Consider the following 23705-nt stretch of genomic DNA (forward strand, 5'->3'; position numbering starts at 1 on the left):
CCCGCCTTCTCCCTCATCCCCTCCATCCTGGATGTGATTTATCCCGAGCGAGCCAGGCTGGCGGCGCGGGGTGGCCAGATGCCTCCTCGTGGGGATTGCGGCCAGCCGGGCCGGGGCCGGCGAGCGAGTGGGTGGCAGCGAGTCCCCGTGGGCATCGCGCTCCTCCTGCTCCTGCTGGCAGCAGCGGCGGCCGGGCTCAGCCTGCAGCCGGGCAGGATGAGGCACCTGGGGGTCTGCCCCAACCAGCTGAACCCCAACCTGTGGGTGGATGCGCAGAGCACCTGCGAGCGGGAGTGCCAGGCTGACCAGGTGAGAGGGATGTGAAGGCTGGGGAGACCAGGATGGGGTTGGGGGGGCATCCCCAGATCCTCCATGGAGAGGCTTTGGGGTGCAGGTCCTGAGCTCAGGGTCGCAGCTGGCTCAGCTCTTTCGGCACAAAGGGCTCAGCCAGACGGTTTTTGTACCCCCTGATGTCAGCTGGCATCAGGGGTGCCCAGGGGCTGCTCCTTGTCCTCCCCCAGCAGGCAAAGAAAGCGCTTGCTGCTCCTACAAGGTCCCCCCTCAGGGCATACACATCCCCTCATAGCATCTCCAGGATGCTCCCACACGGTGGAGGGGCTGGGATCAGGGGAATGTGTGCTCTGGGACAGGGAACTGCCATGGAACATGCACAGACACCCCCTGTCCCCCCCTCTCTCCCCCCCCCCGTATTTATTCCCTGAGGGCAGAAGCCCACCCATGAACCATCTGCCCATCCTGGAGAGCCCCAGCTCCGGGTTCCACAGTGGTGAGCTGGGGCACTGGCAGCTCCCTGGGGTCAGTTAGGGTGGACCCAGGTGGAGACTCCTCTACAATTCTTCCGTGTCACGAGGTCTGCTGCTCCTCAGCCAGCGAAGGCTGAGAGGGGTGAGATGCTGTCTGCCGGGGGCAGGGGAGTGTCTCTTATCACTGCAGCGCACTCCTGAGCTTCCCTGGGGGACATGGGGTCTCTGAGGGTGGGCTGTAGCCACCCTGGCAGGTCTGGCTCTTACCTGGAGCCCAGCAATGCCAAGGGTGCACAGGGCTGGGCGGGGGGACACCTGCCCACCCAAAACCCCACAGGGCGGTGGGGGGCGGAGCGGGCAGCACCCACAGCCATTTCACCTCCGTGTCATCCATTCCCTCCTCTCCAATCTCCTCTCCCCCACCGCGGGCAGGACTGCGAAGGCTTTGAGAAATGCTGCACCAACGTGTGCGGGCTGCGGAGCTGCGTGGCCGCTCGCTTCGCCGACGGCAGCGCCCCGGCGCCAGCGCTGGCCGCGGCGGCGTCCTGCGAGAGCTTCGTGTGCGCGCAGCAGGGCTCCGACTGCGATATCTGGGACGGGCAGCCAGTCTGCAAGTGCAAGGACCGCTGCGAGAAGGAGCCCAACTTCACCTGCGCCTCCGACGGCCTCACCTACTACAACAAGTGCTACATGGACGCCGAGGCTTGCCTGCGCGGCACCCGCCTCACCACCGTGCCCTGCAAGCACATCTTCACCTGGCCCGACACCAGCCCCGTGCCGCAGGAGACCACGGCTCAGCCCACGCCGGGGGCAGGCCCCGAGGTGCCGGTGCCCCCCGCCCTCTACAGCAACCCCTTCCACCAGTCGGTGCGGGCCGGCGGCACCGTCAGCTTCCGCTGCGACGTGAGCGGCCGCCCGCGGCCGGACATCACCTGGGAGAAGCAGAGCGAGCGGGAGGAGAACTTCATCATGCGGCCCGACCAGATGTACGGCAACGTGGTGGTCACCAACATCGGGCAGCTGGTCATCTACAACGCCCGCCACGAGGACGCCGGCATCTACACCTGCACGGCCCGGAACGCCGCCGGGCTGCTCCGCGCCGACTTCCCCCTATCGGTGGTCAGGCGGGAGCCCGGCGGCACCCTGCGGGCCGGCAGCTCGCAGCCCTTCCCCAGCGCCGAGTGCCTGAAGGAGCCCGACCGGCGGCGCTGCGAGGCGCTGGAGGTACGCTGGCACTTCGACGCCAAGCAGGCTGCCTGCCTCACCTTCCGCTACGGCGGCTGCGGGGCCAACAGGAACCACTTCGAGACCTACGAGGAGTGCCGGGCAGCCTGCCTGGGCAGCGCCCGCCCCACCTGCCTGCTGCCCATGGTGCAGGGCCCCTGCCAGAACTGGGAGCCCCGCTGGGCGTACAACCACCTGCTGAAGCAGTGCCACTCCTTCGTCTACGGTGGCTGCGAGGGCAACACCAACAACTTTGAGAGCAAGGAGACCTGCGAGGACGTCTGCCCCTTCCCCAAGAGCCTGCAGTGCAAGGCCTGCCGCCTGAAGAGCAAGATGGTGCTGAGCCTCTGCCGCAGCGACTTCGCCATCGTGGGCCGGCTGATGGAGATCGTGGAGGATCAGGACTCTGGCATCGCCCGCTTCGCCCTGGAGGACGTCCTCAAGGACGAGAAGATGGGCCTCAAGTTCTTCAACATCAAGTACCTGGAGGTGACCTTGACTGACATGGACTGGAGCTGCCCCTGCCCCAACATGACGGCGGAGGAGGGGCCGCTGATCATCATGGGTGAGGTGCACGACGGCATGGCCACGCTGGACCCCAGCAGCTACGTGCGGGCGGCCAACGACAAGAGGGTGAAGAAGATCTATGAGCTGATGGAGAAGAAAACCTGTGACCTCCTGAACCGCTTCCAGGACTAGGGGGGAGCTGGGACACGCTGGAGGGAGGGGGCAGGGAGGGGATGCAGACTCGGCACGGGGTGGGGTGGCCCCCACGCCACTGCCTGTATCTAGGAGATAACCACTCTTGGGTAGCTCTCTCCAACCCTGTGGTGAGCCCCAGCCCAGCTCTCACCTTCCTTGTAATTTATCTGCTGTGTGTCCCCCACCTTGTACCACCCCCAGCCTGGCCAGCAGCAATAAAGAACTGGGCTGGGTTCTAGGGGAGTGGGAGGACTGCCCCCCACCCACCCATAAAAGCCTTCCCACTACCCCGAAGCCTCTGGGCCCAGTGTAGCACCCCGCATGTGCTCCCACTGCAGGGCCTGACCCCTCATTGGCACTGCTGGTGGGGGGGGCTGGGGATGTCCCCCCACAGCGTCAGTGCTGAAAGCATCAGTGAGCTACTGGGAGTTGGGGGCAAAGGCTTGGAGTTTATTGGGGGGAGGAGCAGCACAGTGCTGGGGAAGGGCAACAGGTCCCCCAACCATCAGCACAGTGCTGTCCAGAGAAACTGGCACCAAGCAAGAAGTCTCCCCCATGCCTGGGAATGCTGTGCCCCTCCCCTGTCCCCCAAACCCATCCCCTGCCATGGCAGCTGTGGTGGCTTCCCTGTGCCAGGCTGGGGCACCCCATTGCAAAGGCAGCCCTGAAGAGGTAGGGGGAGATGGAACTGCCCCCAGGTCACCAGCCAAGCCCAGCCCAGGTTGGAGTGAGTGGGCCACCATCCTGTCCCCAGTGCCCTGTCTGGGGCTGGCATGGGGACAGTGTGACCCTTCGAGGAGGCACCAGTGGAGCTGGGGCAGCCGTGCTGGGAAGATGCTGGGAGGCTGGAGGAGGAGCTGTGGGGGCAGGTCACAGCTTGCGAAAGATGAGGCTCTTGTTGTTGGCTGGCATGTCCACCTGCAAGCAGAGAGCTGAGGGGCAGAGCTGCCCCCGTTGGGCTGAGGACTGTCCTCCCCACTGCAGAGCCCAGCACCTACCATCCTCTCCAGGCACAGCCCGTTGGCATGTGCCAGCTGCCGCAGCAGCACTGTGTCCCGGAGGCCCCACGCAGGATTCCTGCCGGGGAGGGAGGCGTGGGTCAGATACAGGACATCCCCCCACAGCTGCCTCCACATCTCCTGGGGTCCAGGGGCTCCCTGGCTGCTGCTTTACATCTTGCAGTGGAGGACCACACTGTGAGGGGGCTCCTGTGGCTGCAGGATGGGGTCACCAGCAGCCCTGTGCCTCTGCGCCCCTGCTGTCCCCCAACCTACCTCTGCCTCAGGCTGTGGTCGAAATCCACATTGCTCTGGGGGCTGATGTGGCCCTCCACGGAGTAGGGCTGTGGGACACAAGAGCCAGAGCTGCAGCTATGAGCCCCCTGTGTGACCCTTCCCAACCCACAGGCTGCTGTGCCCACCACATGGAGAAAGAATGCAAGAAGAGAAGAGACACAGGCACCCCCAGACCCTGCCCTAGATGGGGTGAAGGAGGACAGGACTCCTCCTATCATAGAATTGTCAGGGTTGGAAGGGACCTCAAGGCTCAGCCAGTTCCACCCCCCCTGCCATGGGCAGGGACACCTCACACTACAGCAGGTTGCTCACAGCCACATCCAACCTGGCTGCAAAAACCTCCAGGGATGAGGCTTCCACCACCTCCCTGAGCAACCTCTGCCAGTGTCTCACCACCTTCATGGGGAAGAACTTCTTCCTAACATCCAATCTGAATCTGCCCTCCTCTAGCTTGGATCCCTTGCCCCCAGTCCTATCCCTACCCAACACCATAAACAGTCCCTCCCCAGCTTTCTTGTAGCCCCCTTCAGATCCTGGAAGGCCACAATAAGGTCTCCTTGGAGCCTTCTCCTCAGAGCCTTCTCCTCTCCTGACTGAACAACCCCAACTCTCTCAGTCTGTCCTTGGAGTGAGCAGCCAAATCCACCCAATCCAGGGCTCAGCATGTCCCAAAAGGCTGAGATACCCTCCAATCCATGTCCCTTCCTTTCCCCCTGCTATCCACCCCCCTGCTATCCACCAAGCCATGCCCTGGAGCTGGCCTATCCTTCTTTGCCCCCCCAGCATCCCCAGAGACACCCCTAGCACCTACCCCATAGGTGAAAAGCACGCCTCCGGGCTTCAGCAGCACCCCAGCACCCTTGAACAGGCCCTGGAAAGAAAAAGAGGAAGGGGCACAGTCAGAGGGCTGGGGACACCCCCACCAGGAGCCCCCTTCTCAGTCCTGGGAGCCCTGGAGCAGGGGACGTGGCTGTGGCCCCAGCCCTGCCCCGCTCACCTCGGTGCAGCCCAGCTCGGTGATGTGCATCATGTTGATGCTGACCAGCAGGTCCAGGGTGCCAGGCTGGGCACCTCCCCAGGTCTCCCAACCCTGTGCCACATCCAGCAGGATGGGGGGCAGCAAGTTGGGTATCCGCAAGGCTTCCACATAGGCAGAGATGCTGTGGGCACCAAATCCCACGTCAGTCCTGGCTGGGGCACTGCCAGCCCTCTGCCAGCCCACACTGTGGGCAGACCCCAAACCCGCCCCAGCAGCGTGGCCCCCAGTGGAGTCTCCCGTGTCTAGTAACAAGGTTGTGCTTGTGACACACCCTGGGGGGGGTCTGCAGAGGGCCAGGGCTCTGCTGCTGCTAGGCTCTTTGCTCGGCAACAGGCAGCTGGAGAAGCAGCAGCAAGCAACCAACCAATGGACCAAGAGGGCACTAAAACTATGCCAGCTCACCAGTGCCTCCCAGCAGGGCAGCTGGAGCACACTGCCCTCCCAGCTGCCTGTACGCAGCTGCCTGTACCCAGCTGCCTGCTCAACCTGCCTGCAGCACCGTCAGTGCCTGTGTGCCTGGGCTGCCCACACAGTGCCCACATTCGCACACCCACCCTGCCTGTAGCTCTGTCCTCATGCTGCCTGCATCCATGTGCCTGCACACTGCCCAGGAGCATCCACACACCCACCCTGCCTGCACCCACACAGACACCCTGCCCACACCCATGGGCCTGGACACTGCCCAGGGGCATCCACATACCCACCCTGCCTGCAGCACTGCCAGTGCCCATGGGCCCAGGCTGCCTGCACCCACATGCCTACCCTTCCTGTGGCACTGACAGCACTCAAGGGCCCAGGCTGCCTGCATGCTGCCTGCACCCACATGCCAATCCTGCCTGCACCCACATGCCAATCCTGCCTGCATCCACATGCCAACCCTGCCTGTAGGCTGCCTGCACCTGTGTGCCCACCCTGCCTGCAGCACTGCCTACATCCATGGGCCCAGGCTGCCTGCATGCTGCCCACACCCATACACTCACGTTGCCTGCCCCCACGCTCCCGGGCTGCCTGCCCCCATACACTCATCCTGCCTGCAGCACTGCCTGCACCCATAGGCCGAGGCTGCCTGCATGCTGCCTGCCCCCACACACTCACCCTGCCTGCAGTACTGCCTGCACCATGGACCCAGGCTGCTTGCATGCTGCCTGCACCCACACACTCACCCTGCCTGCAGTACTGCCTGCACCCATGGACCCAGGCTGCTTGCATGCTGCCTGCACCCACATGCCTACTCTGCCTGCACCCATGAGTTCAGGCTGCCTGCACTGTACCCAGGGGCCTGCGCTGCCCACATGCTGTGTTCATTCACAAGTCTGAACCTGCACCCCTGCTGCCCACTCACCCCCAGCACTGCTGCACTGTGTGGTTTTGGGGTGATTTCTATCCTTTCTGGCCCATTCCCCTGCCACCTCTTGGTGAAACAACCTCCCAGCACCAGGGCAGTGTGTGCTGGGTGCCACCACTGGGGACGTTACAGGTGGGCAGGGCAGTGGCTGCCACCCCCCTGGCTGGGCACTGATTTTGGCCTCTTCCCAGCAGGTTTGGTTCGCTTCTGAGGGACATTCCTCCCTGTGCTGCAGGCTGGGTTCATTTTTGATTCCTGAGTGGAAGCTGAGCCTGCTGAGCCGGGCACTGCCATGCCTGGAATGGGCATCTGGCCACGACTGGAGCCATTGTTGGGGCATTGGCAACATTGTACAATGTAGGTGGGGAAGCAGGTGTAAACAATGTGACTATGCTAACCAATCGGCTTCCTGGAAAGGACGCATGCGCACGGCGTGAGGGTGGAGCGGAGAAGTTTGGCCTATATAAGCAACTACCGATGGTTCAGTAAAGTGGGATTTGAACTTGCATCACATTGATGTGTCGTTCTCCCCGCTCGCCTGTATGGCCCGCGGCATTTGGTGACCCCGACGTGATACTGATTGGGGACGGAGACATCAGAGCTGCGGAGCGGTGAGGATCCTGCTGCCAGCGGAGAGGAAAGCTGGGCGCCCGAAGAAAGGCGGATTCGTGCACGGCTGACCGGTGAGTCAGGAGAAAAAAGAGCAGGATGGGGTCGACTGTATCAGTCGTAGAAGAAACCGTAGTAGATAGAAAACAGGACGGGGTCGACTGTATCAGTCGTAGAAGAAGCCGTAGTAGATAGCCTGTTAAGGCTGGCTGAAGAAAGGGAAACTAATTTGCCTAAGCCCGCGTTAATGGAACTGCTTACTTGGGCACGAAGAAGGGGTTATTTGAACTCTACAAGAGATGCTTATAGTCAGGAAGTTTGGCAGAAGATAGGACGGGAGCTCTGGGAGAGCGTGCAGACAGAATCTAAGGAGGCAAAACACTTGGCTAAAACATATCGAACAGTGCGTTTGTTACTTGACAAAGTTCATGGGGAGGCGACCGCTGCGGCCGCTTGGAAACAGACAAAGGGAACAAAATCAGAATTGCCTGACAATTGGCTGCCTATCGATAGTTCTATAGACTGTCAAGACTCTCCCGTTGCTTGCCCTGTAACAACATCACATATGACCAGGGCAGAGAAGATTGCCTGGGGTCTGGACGGGGATGATTTGCCCCCCTATAACCCCGATTGTGACGCAGATGAATCTTTACCACCTTACGCAGCCGGTCCGAATCAAAGTGATTCTGTTGTGATTAACATGACGGCACAGGGCGCTGCAAATACTGAGGCGACTGCCCCTTTTTCCGGAGAAAGTGGAAGCATGGAAATAGATTCCACTGCTTTTTGGGATCAATTGCAGACTGTTTTTTCCTCTTCAGCGACCTCGGGGAGGGGTCACTGTAGTGCCGCAGCTGCAAACAATCCATATCAAGAACTAAGAAAAGAACTGCGACAGCAGAGAGAGGCTATGACAGAACTTTTGGAGCAAATGAGGAGACTTGATCGTGATTCGAAAAAACGGGACATCAAAGATGCTTATAAGGCAGCACATAGTTCTATAGTTACTGGGTTGAGAAATATAGAAAAGCAATTGGAAGAAATAGATAAAAAGGCCAGAAATTTTGAGAAAGCAAATATGCACGGTGGGGGAAATGTTGATACTGATATACCAATGGTTTCATTGCCTAAAGATCCTTCATTTAATGCGGATAAAAGGTACAGGGGTCTTGCTCAGAATTGTATCTTGCAAGGAGATTTTAGTTTTGAACCTATTGCTGCGCCCGTAGTACGGCGTGGTGGGGACTGACTTGGGAGCCCTTGGACTGGAAGCTTGTTCAATCTATACAAAAGACAATAATGCAATTTGGGTATCAAAACAAGCTGGTTAAAAATCAGATCACGGCTCTCATAAAATATCAAGATCTAGTTCCTGCTGATCTCAGGGCAGTGATGGAGCTCGTTTTAACCCCCACAGCTTTCATGTTATGGGTAACCAAATGGCAAGACTTGTTAGAGATAAAACAGGTAGAGAATTTGAATCTCCCCGGTACTGATCCTTTGCGTACGGCTACTCTGGATCAGTTAATGGGTAGCGGTCAGTTTAAGGACCCCTCAGTGCAAGCGGGAGTGCATCCGCGTATATTGAGCCAGTCAAAGAATGCTGGTCTGCAAGCCTTTTTGTCTCTACCTCAAATTGGTACTCCTTCTTTACCGTACACAAAAATCACTCAAGGACCTAATGAATCATTCTTTGGGTATGTAGATCGTATAAGGAAAGCCTTAGAAAATGCCCCCAATGTCGAACCTGAACTAAAGGGACTTCTCACCAAAGAAATTGCGGTGCAAAATGCGAACGCAGCATGCAAGCAATTAATAGCAACTCTGCCACCAACAGCTTCTATTACTCAAATAATAGAAGTGTGTGCCAGAGCTCCTTTGATTGATGAACAAGAAAAGGCAAAAATACATGCTCATGCATTGGCGGCCGCACTTAAAACGCAACAAAATTTAGGCAAAGGAGACAGGGGACCTTCACGCTGTTATCAATGTGGTCAATGTGGTCATTTTAAGAAGCAGTGTCCCAATCAAAATGGTAGTAGAAATAGTTTAAATGGCAATTGCGCTAGATGTGGTAAATATGGTCACCGGGCAGCAGATTGCCGATCCAAATTCAATAAGAATGGGATGCCATTAACATGGAATCAAAATCAGGGAAACAGAGTCAGCCGCGGGGGGCGGGACGCGGCCAACAAGTATCCCTCCCCTCAGAAAATGGCGATGGCTGTCTCAGCCGAATGCGAGCAGCCACAACAGGAAGTGCTAGGGTCGACTTGGCAGTGGCCGAACCAGCAGACATATTTGATACCCAAATACATGTAGTATCTTCAACTGAGTCAGGGCCATTAGGGTTTGGGTTGTCAGCATTATTAATAGGGAGATCATCGGCGACAAAAAAAGGGATATTTGTGCTTCCAGGAGTTGTTGATGCTGACTATCAGGGTGTAATTTGTATTATGGTTCGATGTTTTGCGCCCCCTGTCCATATTCCAAAAGGAAGCACGATAGCGCAATTGGTACCATTTAAATCACAAGTTTCCAATATAGAAAACAAGGAAAGGGGTATGGGAGGTTTTGGATCTAATGGCGAACCGCAGGTATTGTTCTGTGAAACGCTTGGTTTAGAAAGACCTTTGATGTCTGTAACAATTTCGGGTCCTGGTGGTATTATTTTAGAGGGTTTGCAGATGATGTTGGACACAGGGGCGGATGTATTTGTTTTACCCCTTGATCTCTGGCCTGTAGCGTGGCCTTTGGAGGATCCTGGATCCGATTTAGTGGGAATCGGAGGGAGCAGTTCAACCAAAATTAGTAAGGAATTTGTTTTATTCACCAATGAGGAGGGACAGCAAGCTTGGGCAAAGCCCTATGTCCTACAGACAAATCTTCTCCTCTTGGGCAGAGATATACTGAGTCAATGGGGAGTTAAGATCCAGACAAATTTTTAGTTGCGGCCACTGATAGCAGCTCCCGCCCTACTCTAAAGTTGCAATGGAAAAATGAAGATCCGCTATGGGTGGATCAGTGGCTGTTAACTCAAGAGAGGCTGCAAATTGTTGAAAGTTTAGTTCAGGAACAACTTGAATTGGGGCATATAAAACCATCTGTCAGTCCTTGGAACACACCAATTTTTACTATACAGAAAAAATCGGGGAAGTGGAGACTGTTGCATGATTTAAGAGCTGTTAATAATAGAATGGTAGAAATGGGGGCATTACAACCAGGATTACCATCTCCGGTTATGTTGCCCCAACATTGGAATCTACTTATTTTGGATCTGAAAGGTTGCTTTTTCACAATACCACTGCATGAGGAAGACAGCGATAAATTTGCTTTCACAGTTCCGTCTGTTAATAGATCTGCACCCTCTAAACGGTTTCAATGGGTGGTCCTGCCCCAAGGTATGAAAAATTCGCCAACAATTTGTCAATGGTTTGTAGATCAGGCATTAGCTCAGTGGAGAAAAAATAACCCTGACTTGATTACTTACCATTACATGGATGATTTGTTAATTGCCTCCCCAATGCCACTTCCATTACAAAAAGAGCAAGAAGTGACTCAAGCATTAGCAAAATATGGTTTAGTAATTGCACAAGAGAAAATTCAGCGTCGTGCACCATGGGTGTATTTAGGCATGCAGATTCTAGAAACACGTTTGAGACCTCAAAAATTGAATCTTAATACAAAGATTGAAAATTTAAATGATGGGCAAAGACTGGTCGGTGATTTACAATGGTTAAGAATATATTGTGGGATCACCAATTCTGATTTAAAGCCACTAATTGATCTTTTAAAAGGTGGGAAATCCCCTTCTGACCCTCGACCATTGACCCCCACAGCATACCAAGCTTTACAAGTAATAGGAGAAAAAATACGGAATAATATGGCAGATCGAATTGTACCTGGTGTTCCTTTCACTATTATTTGTTATAATCAAGACAGGGAAGTGGTTGCTTTGATTACTCAGATTTCTAAAAATGATTCAGTGTTAATTCTGGAATGGGTATTCCATAGCAGTACGTTGAAGGCCACTACAACTACAAGGCCAGACACAGTCGGAAATTTACTGTTGAAAGCAAGAAATAGATTAAGGATAATTGCAGCGACAGACCCAGCTCAAATTATTTTGCCATTGAAAAACATTAATCTTGCAGATTCATGGATGGAGCAATCTGATGCTTTTGCGACGGCTGTCCATGGAATTAGACTGGATAATCATTACCCGAAACACCCTTTGTTTAAAACAAATTTGATAATAGAACAGGACTCCTTGCAAGTAGAATCTCCCCTTTCTGAGGGGGTCACTATTTTTACAGATGCCAGTAGTATGACAGGGAAATATGGATATGCTCATCAAATCAACGGGCTATGGAATACCCGAGTAGAAAAGACAAAAGGGTCAGTTCAGATTTTGGAATTAAAAGCAGTTCTTATGGTATTTCAGGATTTCCGGAGGACACCCTTGAATATTATAATCGACTCAAAATATGTGGTTGAAGTAGTAAAGCGTTTAAATAATGCAATCTTAGGCGGTATGACTAATCCAGTCCTTGAGATGTGTATCTTGGAGCTACAGTCTGAAATTATTGCACGTCAACATCCATGGTGGGTCATGCATATCAGAAGCCATTCTAATTTGCCAGGGTTCCTAGCTGAAGGGAATTCATTCATAGACAGCAAAGTAGTAAGCAAAGTATCCACAGAAGATGTTTTGGCACAAGCACTTCAGTCCCATAAATTTTTTCATCAATCGGCACGGTCATTGATGAAGTCCTTTGGGATTTCTAAAACAGATGCTCGTTCAATAATTGCTAGTTGCCCTGATTGTGCCTGATTAACTCCCATTTTGGCTGAAGGGACTAATCCGCGGGGCCTAGAACCTCGCCAGGTCTGGCAAACGGATGTCACCGAATTTCCTCCGTTCGGTGCCTTTAAATACATCCATGTCATGATAGATACATGTTCTAAAGCAATTTGGGCAACTTCACATAAGTCAACCAACAGTTCGGCTTGTATTCAGCATTGGACAACAGCCATTGCAGTGTTAGGGCGACCAGACACTACTAAGACCGACAATGCTCCAGCTTACCTGAGTAACAAAGTTCATGAGTTTTTTCAGAACTGGAAAATTACACACTTGACAGGTATACCCTATAATTCAGGAGGGAAAGCCATTGTTGAACGAGCACACCAGGATCTAAAATGGCTTTTGACAATATATAAAAAAGAGGGGGAGAAAGGAGTCCGTACCTCACTATAGCAAAGGCATGCTATGTGTTAAATTGGTTAAATCCACGGACAGAACAAAATTTAGTTCCTATGTTCTCTCACCTGCTTAATAGAAATGACTTCTCTTAGCATGAGGTATTAGTACAAATCTTTGAACCTTTGGCCCAGCGATGGAATGGACCAGTCTGCTTACTGACTTGGGGAAGGGGTTATGCTTGTGTGTCTATAGGAGAGTCAACAAGGTGGATTCCAGCCAAGTGGGTTCGACCGTGGATACGGCCCGCATCTGATCCAAGTCAAACAGACTCGGACGATAATACGAAAGATTGAAAATAAAGTCCTTGCTTTTGGCCCAAGGACATGGTCGTCAAGAAATTGAGGGAATGCGTTGTTTTAATCTTTCAGCCCACAGCGTATCTAGTCAAAAAGATATTTGGATGTCAAAAAAAAAAAAAAAAGGGGTTCGTTAGACAATTGGTTTAATAGTTTGTTTTCAAATTGGGGTCTACCAGGCTGTGTTGCTGGTGTCCTTGAAATGCTGATGCTTACAATTTTTTGTTTTGCTAATTACATGCTTGTTGTTGTCATATTTGGTTCAATGCATGCTAAGTGGTATAACTAAGAGTTTGAATTTGTTGTTTGAGAAAAAGGGGGGAGATGTTGGGGCATTGGCAACATTGTGCGATGTAGGTGGGGAAGCAGGTGTAAACAATGTGACTATGCTAACCAATCGGCTTCCTGGAAAGGACGCATGCGCACGGCGTGAGGGTGGAGTGGAGAAGTTTGGCCTATATAAGCAACTACCGATGGTTCAGTAAAGTGGGATTTGAACTTGCATCACATTGATGTGTCGTTCTCCCCGCTCGCCTGTATGGCCCGCGGCAAGGCATGCATGCCAACACAGAGCAAACAAACACAGCCCAGTTGGGATCACTGGGGTGGCACAGTGCCAGGGGCATAGTGTGAGCAACCCACTGCTGGCATCCTGGTGAGCTGGGCATCAAGCCTGGCATCACCGTGGATAAAGGGAGGGCAATGAATGGCTGAGTGCTTTGCAGGCAGGACCTGCTCTGCAGCAGGCATGCAGGTAGGGAGCTGGCTGGATGTTGGGGAGAAGTAAAGGACTGAGCAGGGGAGCCTGGGCTGCTTGGGAGGGGAATTTTGGGGATTTTTATGGAAAAAAAATAGCAAGTATGGACTTGGGGAGCCAGGGCTGTCTGGGAGGTGAATCTTGTGGGTTTCCTGGATTGAAAAAAAAACCCAAAAGGATCCAGCTGGGGAGGTTGGGTCAGCTGAGGGTGGGAGATTGGGGTCTTCCTGGGCACAAAGAAAGCAGTGAGCTAGGGAGCCTGGGCTGAGAGTTGAATCTTGGGGTGTTCCTGGGTAAAAACAAGCATGAAACTGGGGAGCCCAGGCTGGCTGAGAGATGGATCCTGGGGCTTCTCAGCTGGGGAGCCCAGCCAGGCCAGTCACTGCTCTGTTGGCCAGGGAGAGAGGTACAGGCTGTGGAAAGGGGCTCAGGCCGTGGAGAGGGGTGCAGGCTATGGGAGGGGAGGGGGCTCAAACCGTGGGAGGGGGCTTAGGCTGTGGAGAGGGGTGCAAGCTATGGGAGGGGACTCAGGCCGTGGGAGGGGTGGGGGCCTAGGCTGTCGGAGGCGAAGGGGTGCAGTCTGTGGGAAGGGGCTCAAGCTATGGGAGGGGGCAGAGACCGTGGGAAGGTGCTCAGTCCGTGGGAGGGGAGGGAGCTCAGGCCGCGGGAGGGAGCTCAGACCAGGGAGGGGAGGGAGTACAGTCTGTAGGAGGGGAGGGGGCTCAGGCCGTGCCCCAGCACGCCCCCGCTACCTGCTCACCTGCGGAGTGCCCGCGGGTCGATGTCCGAGGGCTGCCAGCGGGTCTGCGGCAGGGCCCGGGCGAAGTGCGCGGCGTGGAGCCCCGCGCCCGCCCCCACCTCCAGCACCTGCAGGCTGCCGGGCCCCGCCTGGGCTCCGCACGCCGCGTACTGCCGCAGCACCTCCAGGATCGGGCCCTTGTTGCGCTCCGCAGCCCCCGGCACTTGCATGGCTGGAGCGGGCCAGGAAGGGGACTACAGCTCCCAGCTGGCTCCGCAGGAAGGGAGCCGCCTCCCGCGACGCGAGTGGGGCCGCCGAGGGGGCGGGGAAACAAAACCAACAGCAACAAAATACCCCAACCAACTAAAAAAATCCCCAAACCAACCAACCAACCAACAAGCCCCAAACCAAACAACTCTCCCTGAAAAAAAAAAAAACAAAATCGGCAAAAAACCAACACCACCCCCAAAAAAACCCCAACCCAAAACACAGTAAGAACCCTAAACAAGCCAAACAAAACGCATCGAACAAGCAAAAACAAAATCAAAGGGGAAAAAAAAATCGCAAAACAAATGAAAAAACAACGCAAAAATAACCTTAAACCAATCACAAATAATAAAAAAAAACAAAACCAAAAACCCCCAAACCCAACCAAACCAAACCAAATAAAAATAAAACAAACAAACAAAACCCCCCAAAACCTCACAGCATCCAAAAACACTAAAAAAAACCCACAAACCCCAAATAAACCCAAACCAGACAAATCCAAACAAAATGAAGCCAAAACCAAAAAGAAACCACCCCCACAACCACCAACGAAAAAGCCCCAAAACAACAAAACAACAACAAGAATAATTTGAAAAAATAATTTTAAAAAGAAGAAGAAGCCACAAAACAAGCACACCCAAATTGAAATAAATACATCCCTCACACAGACAAAAAACACACACACACATTCCGTTGTGCGCCGCCCGGGAATCGAACCCGGGTCGCAAGAATGGGAATCTTGCATGATACCACTACACCAGCGGCGCCTCTGTATGGTGTGCTGCCCTGGCGGCCCTCGCCTTCGCCTCTACGTCCACGGGGTCCGCCCTGCGCCGGTTGTTGCTGCTTTGCCGTCCAGAGGCTCACAGATCCCGTTGACACACACACACACCCACACACACACACACCCCCCCCCCCCACACACACACACCCACACCCACACACACCCCGCCCCCCCCGCTGCCCCACAAGGGTGCTGCAGGCCCCGTGAGTGATGCTGTTACCACCACCCACCCTGTCCCCAGCACGCCAAGCAGGAGTGGGTTAAGGGTCTGCGGACACACCCGAGGGCAGTGCATGCCCTGACTGCAGGGAGCAGGCAGCAGGGTCACCCCGTGATGTGACTCCGGCCCGTGGGGCTGGCAGTGATCCCACCTAGCTGCCCCCAGACCCTCGTTCAGGGTGGAGACATGGAAGGCTCCAGATAGAGCCTGAAAACCTGGGGCTCAGAGTTTCCCAGGGGTTGTACCCACCAGTGCCCCAAAAACCCTGGGCAGGCTTTGGGTGGGGAAACTGAGGCACAGCCCCCCAGGGGACAGCTGTGTGAGAAGGCAGTGGCAGGTACCCATGGGTCACAGCTGTGTTTAAAGGCAGTAACAAGGGCCACATTCTGCAGGGCTGGGGGCGGACAGTGGGGCTGATAGCTGCAGGTGCCCATTCTGAGGTGCCCAGCACCCCACAGGACCAGGCCCTGTTTTGCAGGATGCTAACTCGGAGGGGCAGGCACCCCACGCAGAGCTGTGCCACCATGGCCACATGGCACGCTCACACTGCATGGCCAAGGTCACCCATGTGGTGTGGCTTTGGTGCCCCCAGAGCAAGCCCGAAGTGCCCTCAAAGCCCCCTCTGAGTTTGTCCCATGGCCTGTCCTCCAAACCCTGGGTGGAGCCCAGCTGTGGGTGACGCTGCGGGGTGCCTGGAGGGTGTCTCAGGGTCATCTCCCGGGGTGGCAGGTCCCACCACGTGGGGACATGTGTCGGTGCGGTGTGAGCTGAAATTCCCCCCCCCCCCCGACAATAACCAGGCTAGCCCAGTCTGGAAGCAAATGAAGGCTGTATTTACAAGCAGATGAAATGCAATGAATATGTACAAATATACAAAATTCACAACACTTACAAATATATACAATCAACAGAAAAACACAACCGATCTCCCTTTGCTTCCCCCCAAGGGGACCCTCCCAAAGGGGCCTCCCTCTCCCAGGAGCTTCCCTCCCAGACCCCCCTGGACAGAGAAGCAGAGTTTAGTTAGAGCAGAAAGTTGTTAACTGCCAAGGTCAGTGTGTTATCTTCAGCCAGAAGAGAAGAAGAAACAGCAACCAGACAGCCCAGCAACTGCCCCCACTGCTGAACGCAGAATGTGCAGAGTGCCTACTTTGTTTTGGGTAATAGTTCTTAAACATTTCTATCTATCCAATGGAAGTGTTTAGAACAATCAGTATTTTGCTTTCTTACACCCAATAGTGACTTATTTACATTCTTTCACTTTCTCTGTTCTGAACTTTGCAAGGAAAAATTAAAAAGACAGTTTCAAACCATCACAGGACACCTCGGTGCACCTTCCCTGCTCCAAAGGTCACTACGGTAGCTGGGACGTGGCCGCCCGCCCCAGCTCCCTGCACTGCGCGGAGGTTCGCGGCTCACGGACAGGGCTCAGGGGGCTTGTCCCAGCGTTGACCCCACGGCGGTGCCACCTGAGCGCCTCCTCACAGCTCCCTGCATGTCGCCTGCCTGAGTCCTGCGTGTCCCAGGAGCGACTCCTATGTGTCCCATGGCTGCAGTATCCCCTGTGTCCTGATTGTCGCCGTGTATGTCGCCTGACTGGGTCCCGTGTCCCCTGCGTGCATGTACCACCTTCTGTCGCATGACTCCTGTGCCCTGTATCCTATTTGCCCTCTGTGTGTCCCCGTGTCCCTTTCACCTCTATGTGTCCCATGGGTGTCCTGAGCCCACAGCATGTACCCCCTCCCTGTGTGCCCCTATGTGTTCTCCTATGTGTCCCCTGTGTCCCCTCATGTACACCCTCCATCCTATGCGTGCCCCTAATGTGTTGCACATGTGTCCCCATGTCCCCTGTGTCCCTGCGTGTTTCCTGTGTGCCCCATGGCTCTCCTGGTGCTCCCTCACATCTCCCACATGTCCTTGTGTGCCTGTGCCCTGTGTCTCCTGCATGTCCTGTGTCTACTTTCTGTGTCCCATGTGTGTCCCCTGTGTGTTTCCACTGCCCACGTGTGCCCCCAATGTGTCCCCATGTCCCGTGTGTCCCCTGTGTGCCCCATGCATGTCTCCTTGTGTGCCTCCCCAACCCTGTATACCCCCAGGTGTCCTGCATCCCATGGGTCTCCACTTCCCACATGCCCCAAACAAGCCAACAATGTCCTGCTTGTGTCCCATGTGTGTCCCCACACCCTGTGTACACCCCCCTCCTGTGTCCCCATGTTTCCTCTATGTCCCCCCAATGCACTCTGCATGTCCCGTGTCTGCCACATATCCCCTCTACGTGTCCTGCATGTGTCCCCATGTCCCCTGCAGGCACTGCTGTGTCCCTGTGTTCCTCCTATGTGCCCCCATGTCCTCTGTGTGTCCCCATGCTCTATGTGTGTCCCTTATGTGCCCTACATGTGCCCCCTCCACTTCCCACCTGTGTCCCCAATGGGTCCCACCTGTGCCCCCAGTGGGTCCCACCTGTGTCCACGGTGTGTCCCCACATCCCATGTACACTTCCCCTCTGTGTGTCCCCATGTCCCATGCACTCCCCTATGTGTCCCGTGTCATGTCCCATGTGTTTCCTTGTGTTTCCCTGTGTCCCCTGTGTGTCCCTGTGTGTCCCCTGTGTGTCCCCATATCCCATGTGTTTCCCTGTGTGTCCCCCGTGTGTCCCTATGTCCCATGCATTCCCCTATGTGTCCCGTGTGTCCCCATGTCCCACGTGTTCCTGTGTCTTGCGTGTCCCATGTGTTTTCCTACTTGTCTTGTGTGTCCCGTGTGTCCTCTGCGTGTCCCATGCGCCCCACTCTGTCCTGTGCGTGTCCATGTGTCCCCATGCCCCATGTGTTTCCTTGTGCCCCATGTGCACCCGTGTTCCTCTGTGTCCCCATGTCCCCTATGCTCCCCTATGTCCCATGCGTTCCTGTGTCTTGAGTGTGTCCCACGTGTCTCCCTGCGTGTCCCATGTGCCCCACTCTGTGTCCTGTGTATGTCCCCATGCCCCATGTGCCCCACGTGTACTCCCGTGTTGCTCTACGTGTCCCCATGTCCTCTGTGCTCCCCCCTGTGTCCCGCGTGTGTCCCCACGTCCCATGCGTTCCCCCCTGTGTCCCGCCTCGGCCCCGCGGCGTGACCCCGCGCGTTCCCGCAGCTGCGTCCCGTCTCCCGCAGCCCCCACACGTGCTCGGTGCCGCGGCCGGGCGCGGTCCCTTTAAGACCGGGGGCGTGTCGCGGGCCCGGCCCGGCCCGGCCCGTTAAAGGCCCGACGAGGGGCGCGCGCCGCACTCGGGCAGGGGCGGCGGCGCCGGTGCCGGTGGTGGGCCCGGGGCCGGTCCCGCAGGGATGTACACGCTGACGCGGGGCCCCAGCAAGCTGGCCACGCAGCGCCGCACAGGTACCGGGCACCGGGAGGGGTGCGGGCTGGGCACAGGACGGGAGATGGTTGTCAGGGGGAACTGGGACAGCCGGCACCGGCCCGTTCCGCTCCCGCCGCCTCCCGGGGCCGTCCTGACGCCGCTCCCCCCACCCCCCGCAGGTCCGACGCAGCAGGCGGTGGAGAGCAGCAAACTGGGCGAGCTGCGGGGCCGGCTGCAGCCCGGTGCCTGGCCCCCCGCCAGGTGAGCCCCGCGCCGCCCGCCGTGACCTTGGGGAAAGGTTACCGGGGCGGCCGGGCCGCGCCGCCGGGGGAGGGGCCCGCGGGGGCAGCAGGGAACTGACCGGGAACCGCCACTCGGTGCCCGCAGGCCGGGCAGTGTCGGGGGGGTGCAGCCCTCCTGGTGCCCGCCCGCGTCCCACTGGGACCGTGCCCCCGTGCTTGCAGGGCGGACGGCAGGACGCACCGGAGCGGCTGTGTCCCACCCCCAGAGGGGCGGTTCGGGCAGAGGTTGCCTCGTAACAGCGCCGGGGAACGGGAGCTGGGAGCGGGGGAGCGGGCAAGGTGCAGGGGGCTGCCTGCCCCACTCGGGAGGCATTCTCCGCTGCCCTGGGGGTTCCCACTGGCAGAGGCCCTCCTGGTACCGGGCCAGACGGAGCCAGGTCAGGGTCCCCGCTGTCCCGGGGGTCCCTGCTGCCCGAGGCGCCGCTGGTGCAAGCAGAATCGATACGAGGCCAAGGGCTCCGTTCTCCCGAAGGGTCCAGCACCCCTGGGGTTCCGCAGCCGGTGCCGGGGAGAGCCTGGACCAGGCCGAGCAGGGATTGTGCAATGTCCCTTATCCCGCTCCGGGGGAGGCACCGATTGCACAAACCCGTTATAGAACCGGCGCCGGGCCCCTGGTGTGCGACCGGGCAGGGCCCGGCTGCAGCCCCGGACCCCCCGAGGTGACCCGCGACGGGGGGGTGGGGGTTGTCCCTTGTCCCTAAAGCTGGGGCAGTAGCATTTGGGTGCAACTCCCCGATTCCAGCAGAGCTAAGAGGGGCTGCTGGGCAGCCGTGGGAAGGGACTCCGGGGGCTGCAGGGGTGATGGTAGCCTCTCTCGGGGAGGTGCTATTTCAGCTGGAGAGTTGGAGGCAAACTCAGCCTGGCAGCTTCCCTCCCGTGGGGTGCCTGCAGCTCTGCCCATCCCCTTCATCTTTCAGCGATGGGTGAGAAAAGCCTCCCCCCTCCAGCTCCCCTCCTTCCTGGGATCTCTCTCATTAACTGCTGTGGCTGCCACCACGTTGCCCACCTTCAGGGCCTGCTCCTGGCTGCCCCCCCCAGTTTGGGATGTGCTCTCCTGCCCCAGGCCCTGCCTGCAGAACGGGCAGGGAGGTGCAGGCAGGGGCTGCCTCTTCAGTCCTGCCTGCTCTCTAAACCATTACCCATCTGTGTTCCTGGGGCCCCTTAGACTTTGTCCCCGAGAACCGTGGCTGTGACAGATGTGTCCTGCCCTGAAGCTGGGCAGAAAAGCCAAAATGCTGAAGTTTTGCATTCAATGTGCCCCAGGTCTCAGAGCCTTTCCCTTTTCTCTGCCTGCTTTTGCTGCTCCCAAGCTGAGGCTGGCTTCAAGTGCCCTGCTCTCAGGAGGGGATCCCTGCTCTCAGGAGGGGATCCCTGCTCTCAGGAGGGGATCCCAGCTCTGAGGAAGCCTGGTGTGCTCCCAGATGTAGAGTTTTGTCCCAGACCAGGGACACCTTGGAGGTGTGCTGGGGGGTCAGGACTGCTCCAGCAAGCCTGGGTGCTTGGCCTGCAGAGGATGCCAGCGTGGTGCATTCCCCTGCCCAGCACCCAGCTGGATTTCCCTCCTTTCCTTGACGTGTCAGCAGCTTCAGGGACAGACTTCATTGTAAGGACTCTGTTTGGGGCTGAAGGAGGGCTGGGAGCTGGGCAGCTCCTGCTTTTCCCTGGGGAGTATGTACCCCTCCCCGTGCAGAAACCCCTTTTCTTGGGTGACTTGGGTGCTTTGTGGTCCCCTCCCTTGGGGACAGTGCTGAGCAGGAGCTCTGTCCCTGGCCTGGCTGGGGCTGTGGGTGGGTGTGCATGCTGTGGGGCAAGCTGGAGCAGCAGGACAGCTCTTGTGCTTGCTCCAGGCTGTGGTGAGGAGAGCCAGCTGGCCCCTCCCTCACCCCCACGTTGCTTCCCTGGCCAGCCCAGCCCAGAAGCTCGTCTTCAACAGAGTGAATGGCAAGAGGTCGCAGGTGCTGCTGCCCCAGATCTCTGCCCCTGAGGAGTGCTACACCCTGGCCCACGAGGAGAACGTCCGCTTCGTCTATGAGGGTGAGGGCAGGGGACCCCTGGGGGCAGGAACCTGCTTGTTGCCATGTCTTGGGGGGGAGCTTGGAACATGTGGGGCCCCCCTCTGAGTCAGCTGCATCATGCTGGGGACCTTGGTGGCAGGGGTGGGGTACCCAGGCTGGATGGTGCCCTCCTTTGCACTGCCTCCTGCTCCTCTCCTGCAGCCTTCCTGGGCTGGGGAGGTGTCCTCCCAAACCCACCCACTGCTTGTTTCTGCCCCCTCCCCAGCCTGGCAGCAGGTAGAGCAGCAGCTGGACGGCAGCCAGAGTGGGGAGAGCACCTGTGGGCCTGTGCAGTACGTAGAGAAAAACCCCAACCCTGGACTGAAAAGTAAGTGGGGAGCAGTCAGGGCACTCAGGGCTGCAATGAGTTGGTGTGGACCCAGCTGGGCACCTGAGCAGGGCTGCAGTGGGAGGAGGAGGAGGAGGAGCAGCAGTATTCCAGTGCTGGATGGGCCAAAAGGGTTGGGCTGTGTCTGAGGCTGCTCAAGGGGTGCTGGATGGGCCAAAAGGGTTGGGCTGTGTCTGAGGCTGCTCAGGGGGTGCTGGATGGGCAGCTGGTTCCTGGCACTGTGGTGGGGATGGAGCTGTTGAAGGAGGCCAAGCAAGCAGGACAGCTTGTTGATGGCATTTCTGAAAGTGATGCTTTCTGCAGCCACCAAGGAGGTGTCAACATCCTGCTCTTCCCAGGTGCTGCCACACCTGGGCCAAGCAGGTCTCCAGGCCAAGCAGGCTCAAGCTGGAGTGCAGCAGGGATGGGGACAAGAAACTTCTCAGCAGCTGGAGCAAGGGCTGTGAACACAGCCTGGGGGCTCCTGCAGCAGCTGAGATGGTCCCCAAGAGCCAGGCCTCTGTAAACCCTTCTGGGGACAGGGTTTGGGTTAGGGGACACTGCTAGAATGGGCAAGAAGTGTGGCATGGTGCCTTGGAGACACTGCTGGGATCAGAGGGATGGGTGAGAGGTGTCAGAGGGTACCAGAGGGGTGCTGCCAGGCTCAGGGGGATGGCTGAGAGGTGGGGGAAACTTTGGGGGGAGGAGGGTGTCTTTTTTTTTTTTTTTTTTCTTCCACTGGTGACCAGTGGTGTGATCAAGGGGAGCTCTTGCTTGTTCTCCAGCTGCTCTGTGAGGTTCTCCTCTATCCCTGCCCTCTCTTTCAGACTTTGTTCCCATTGACCTGGAGGAATGGTGGGCACAGCAATTTCTGGCCAAAATCCAAAACTGCTCCTAAAAGGGAAGGAAGGCGTTTGGTTGAAGGGAAGAAGCAAGGCTGTGATGTTGAGAGCAAATCTGGTCAGAGCCCAGACTGGGTGGTGGCATTTGAGAGCCTGTTGATGAAAAGGTGACTGAAATCAAGTGACCCTGCGCTGCCAGCCCGGCCGGGCCAGCGGGCACTGCACCACAGCCGTGCCTGCCAGGGAGGAGCAGTGGCCGGCCCCAGCCAGGATTCCTTAAGTGCCAGTTCTCGGACTGCTGCAGCTCCTGCAGCCTCTCCACCTCCCAGGGACACTGCGGTGCCGTGCTGGGGACGAGGGAGCGGATCACCTCCTGCCCTGCGGCTGTGGCCGTGGGGAGAGGGCCCTGGGGGGCTGTAGCAGGACCCCCAGACAATAAAGAGCTGAAACTGCCTGTGGAGAGACAGCTGCGGGAGGGGCAAGAGGGCTGCAGGAGGAGCAGCATCGAGCCCTGGGGTGCTCTGGAGGGGGTGATGCTCATGGCAGAGCGGGTGCCATGCTCCAGGGGGCAAAGGGGCTTGCAACACCTCTCCCTATTTCCTTGGAGCGGAATCCTTGCCCTAGTGCTGCCCCAGCACTGTGGGTGCCATGTTCTGGGGGCAAAGGGCTTGGAACATCTCTCCCTGTCTTCCTTGGAGCTTCATCCTTGCCTCATCTCTGTGGGCTCAGCAAGGGCTGATGATGCCTTGGGGGTGTGTTTGTGACTGGGGTAGGGACTGCCTCCTGGCAGTGTTTCAGAGCCAGGCTATGCAGTATATGTTGGAGTGGCAGAACAGCAGGAATGAGGGTGCCAGGGCCAGCCCCAGCACCTTGGCATTTCTCTGAATCTCTTGTCAGGCATTTCTCTTTGAGCCTTAAGGTCTTCTCCTTGTCTATAGCTTTTGGGGTACAGCGGGGAGAGGATGGCTGTGGCTGCTTGTGGTGGATGGGATGAGGATCTCCACTTCTGCTCTTGGAGCCACCTGGCACAGCAGAATTCCTCAGCCCCTGGGCTCCTTGTGGCTGGGCTGAGCCTTTCCATGTCAGGTTTTAGAGGACAAACTCTTTTCCTCCATCTCCTCCCTGCACAAGGCAGAGAGCAGGAGGCCTGAGCAGCCCAGACCCAGCAGGGCTGGAGCTGTTCTCTGACTCCAAAGGAAGCCAGGAAAACACCCACTGGGAAAAAAAAAAGTCTCTTTATTATCCCTCTGATGGAAATAACTGGAGGGGAGCAGCAGCTGCCTGGCACCCATTGGTGCTTCTACCACACGTGGGCACTGCAGTGTGGGAGGCCAGAGGGTTGCCAACAGCCATGACCTTGCCAGCACCAAAACCTGGCTGAGCTGGAGCAGCAGTGCCCAACCTGTGAGCAATCCTGGTCCTGGTGTGACTGGGCACTGGAGGAGCAGAAAGGGAGGCAGCAGCACCCTGCCCAGCTGGCAGCTCCTGCCTCTGGCAGGGCAGGGTTGCTGCAGCACCCTCTGACCAAGAGGTT

General features: G+C 56.9%; 3 protein-coding genes and 1 non-coding gene across 4 annotated transcripts; 2 read left to right on the plus strand and 2 right to left on the minus strand.

Moving 5' to 3' along the window:
* Positions 1-78: 78 nt before the first annotated feature.
* WFIKKN1 (WAP, follistatin/kazal, immunoglobulin, kunitz and netrin domain containing 1) lies at positions 79-2687 on the plus strand. Its single transcript, XM_054391238.1, has 2 exons — positions 79-309; positions 1197-2687. Exons 1-2 carry the CDS (start codon positions 79-81, stop codon positions 2685-2687), a joined length of 1722 nt encoding a protein of 573 aa, XP_054247213.1.
* Positions 2688-3560: 873 nt separating this feature from the next.
* METTL26 (methyltransferase like 26) lies at positions 3561-14266 on the minus strand. The gene is made up of 6 exons (XM_054391191.1): positions 14058-14266; positions 4983-5145; positions 4797-4892; positions 3965-4032; positions 3689-3767; positions 3561-3608 (listed from the first exon to the last, which is right to left on the minus strand). Exons 1-6 carry the CDS (start codon positions 14264-14266, stop codon positions 3561-3563), a joined length of 663 nt encoding a protein of 220 aa, XP_054247166.1.
* A 733-nt stretch (positions 14267-14999) lies between these two features.
* On the minus strand, positions 15000-15070 carry TRNAG-CCC (transfer RNA glycine (anticodon CCC)). The gene has a single exon. It is a non-coding gene; the product is annotated as a tRNA-Gly (tRNA).
* A 3561-nt stretch (positions 15071-18631) lies between these two features.
* On the plus strand, positions 18632-22619 carry MCRIP2 (MAPK regulated corepressor interacting protein 2). The gene is made up of 3 exons (XM_054391186.1): positions 18632-18683; positions 21228-21329; positions 22157-22619. The coding sequence occupies exons 1-3, from the start codon at positions 18632-18634 to the stop codon at positions 22225-22227; spliced, it is 225 nt and encodes a 74-aa protein (XP_054247161.1). The 3' UTR covers positions 22228-22619.
* Positions 22620-23705: the final 1086 nt, after the last annotated feature.

Source organism: Indicator indicator, chromosome 22 (assembly GCF_027791375.1).
Source record: "Indicator indicator isolate 239-I01 chromosome 22, UM_Iind_1.1, whole genome shotgun sequence".
Classification (NCBI taxonomy): Eukaryota; Metazoa; Chordata; class Aves; order Piciformes; family Indicatoridae; genus Indicator; species Indicator indicator.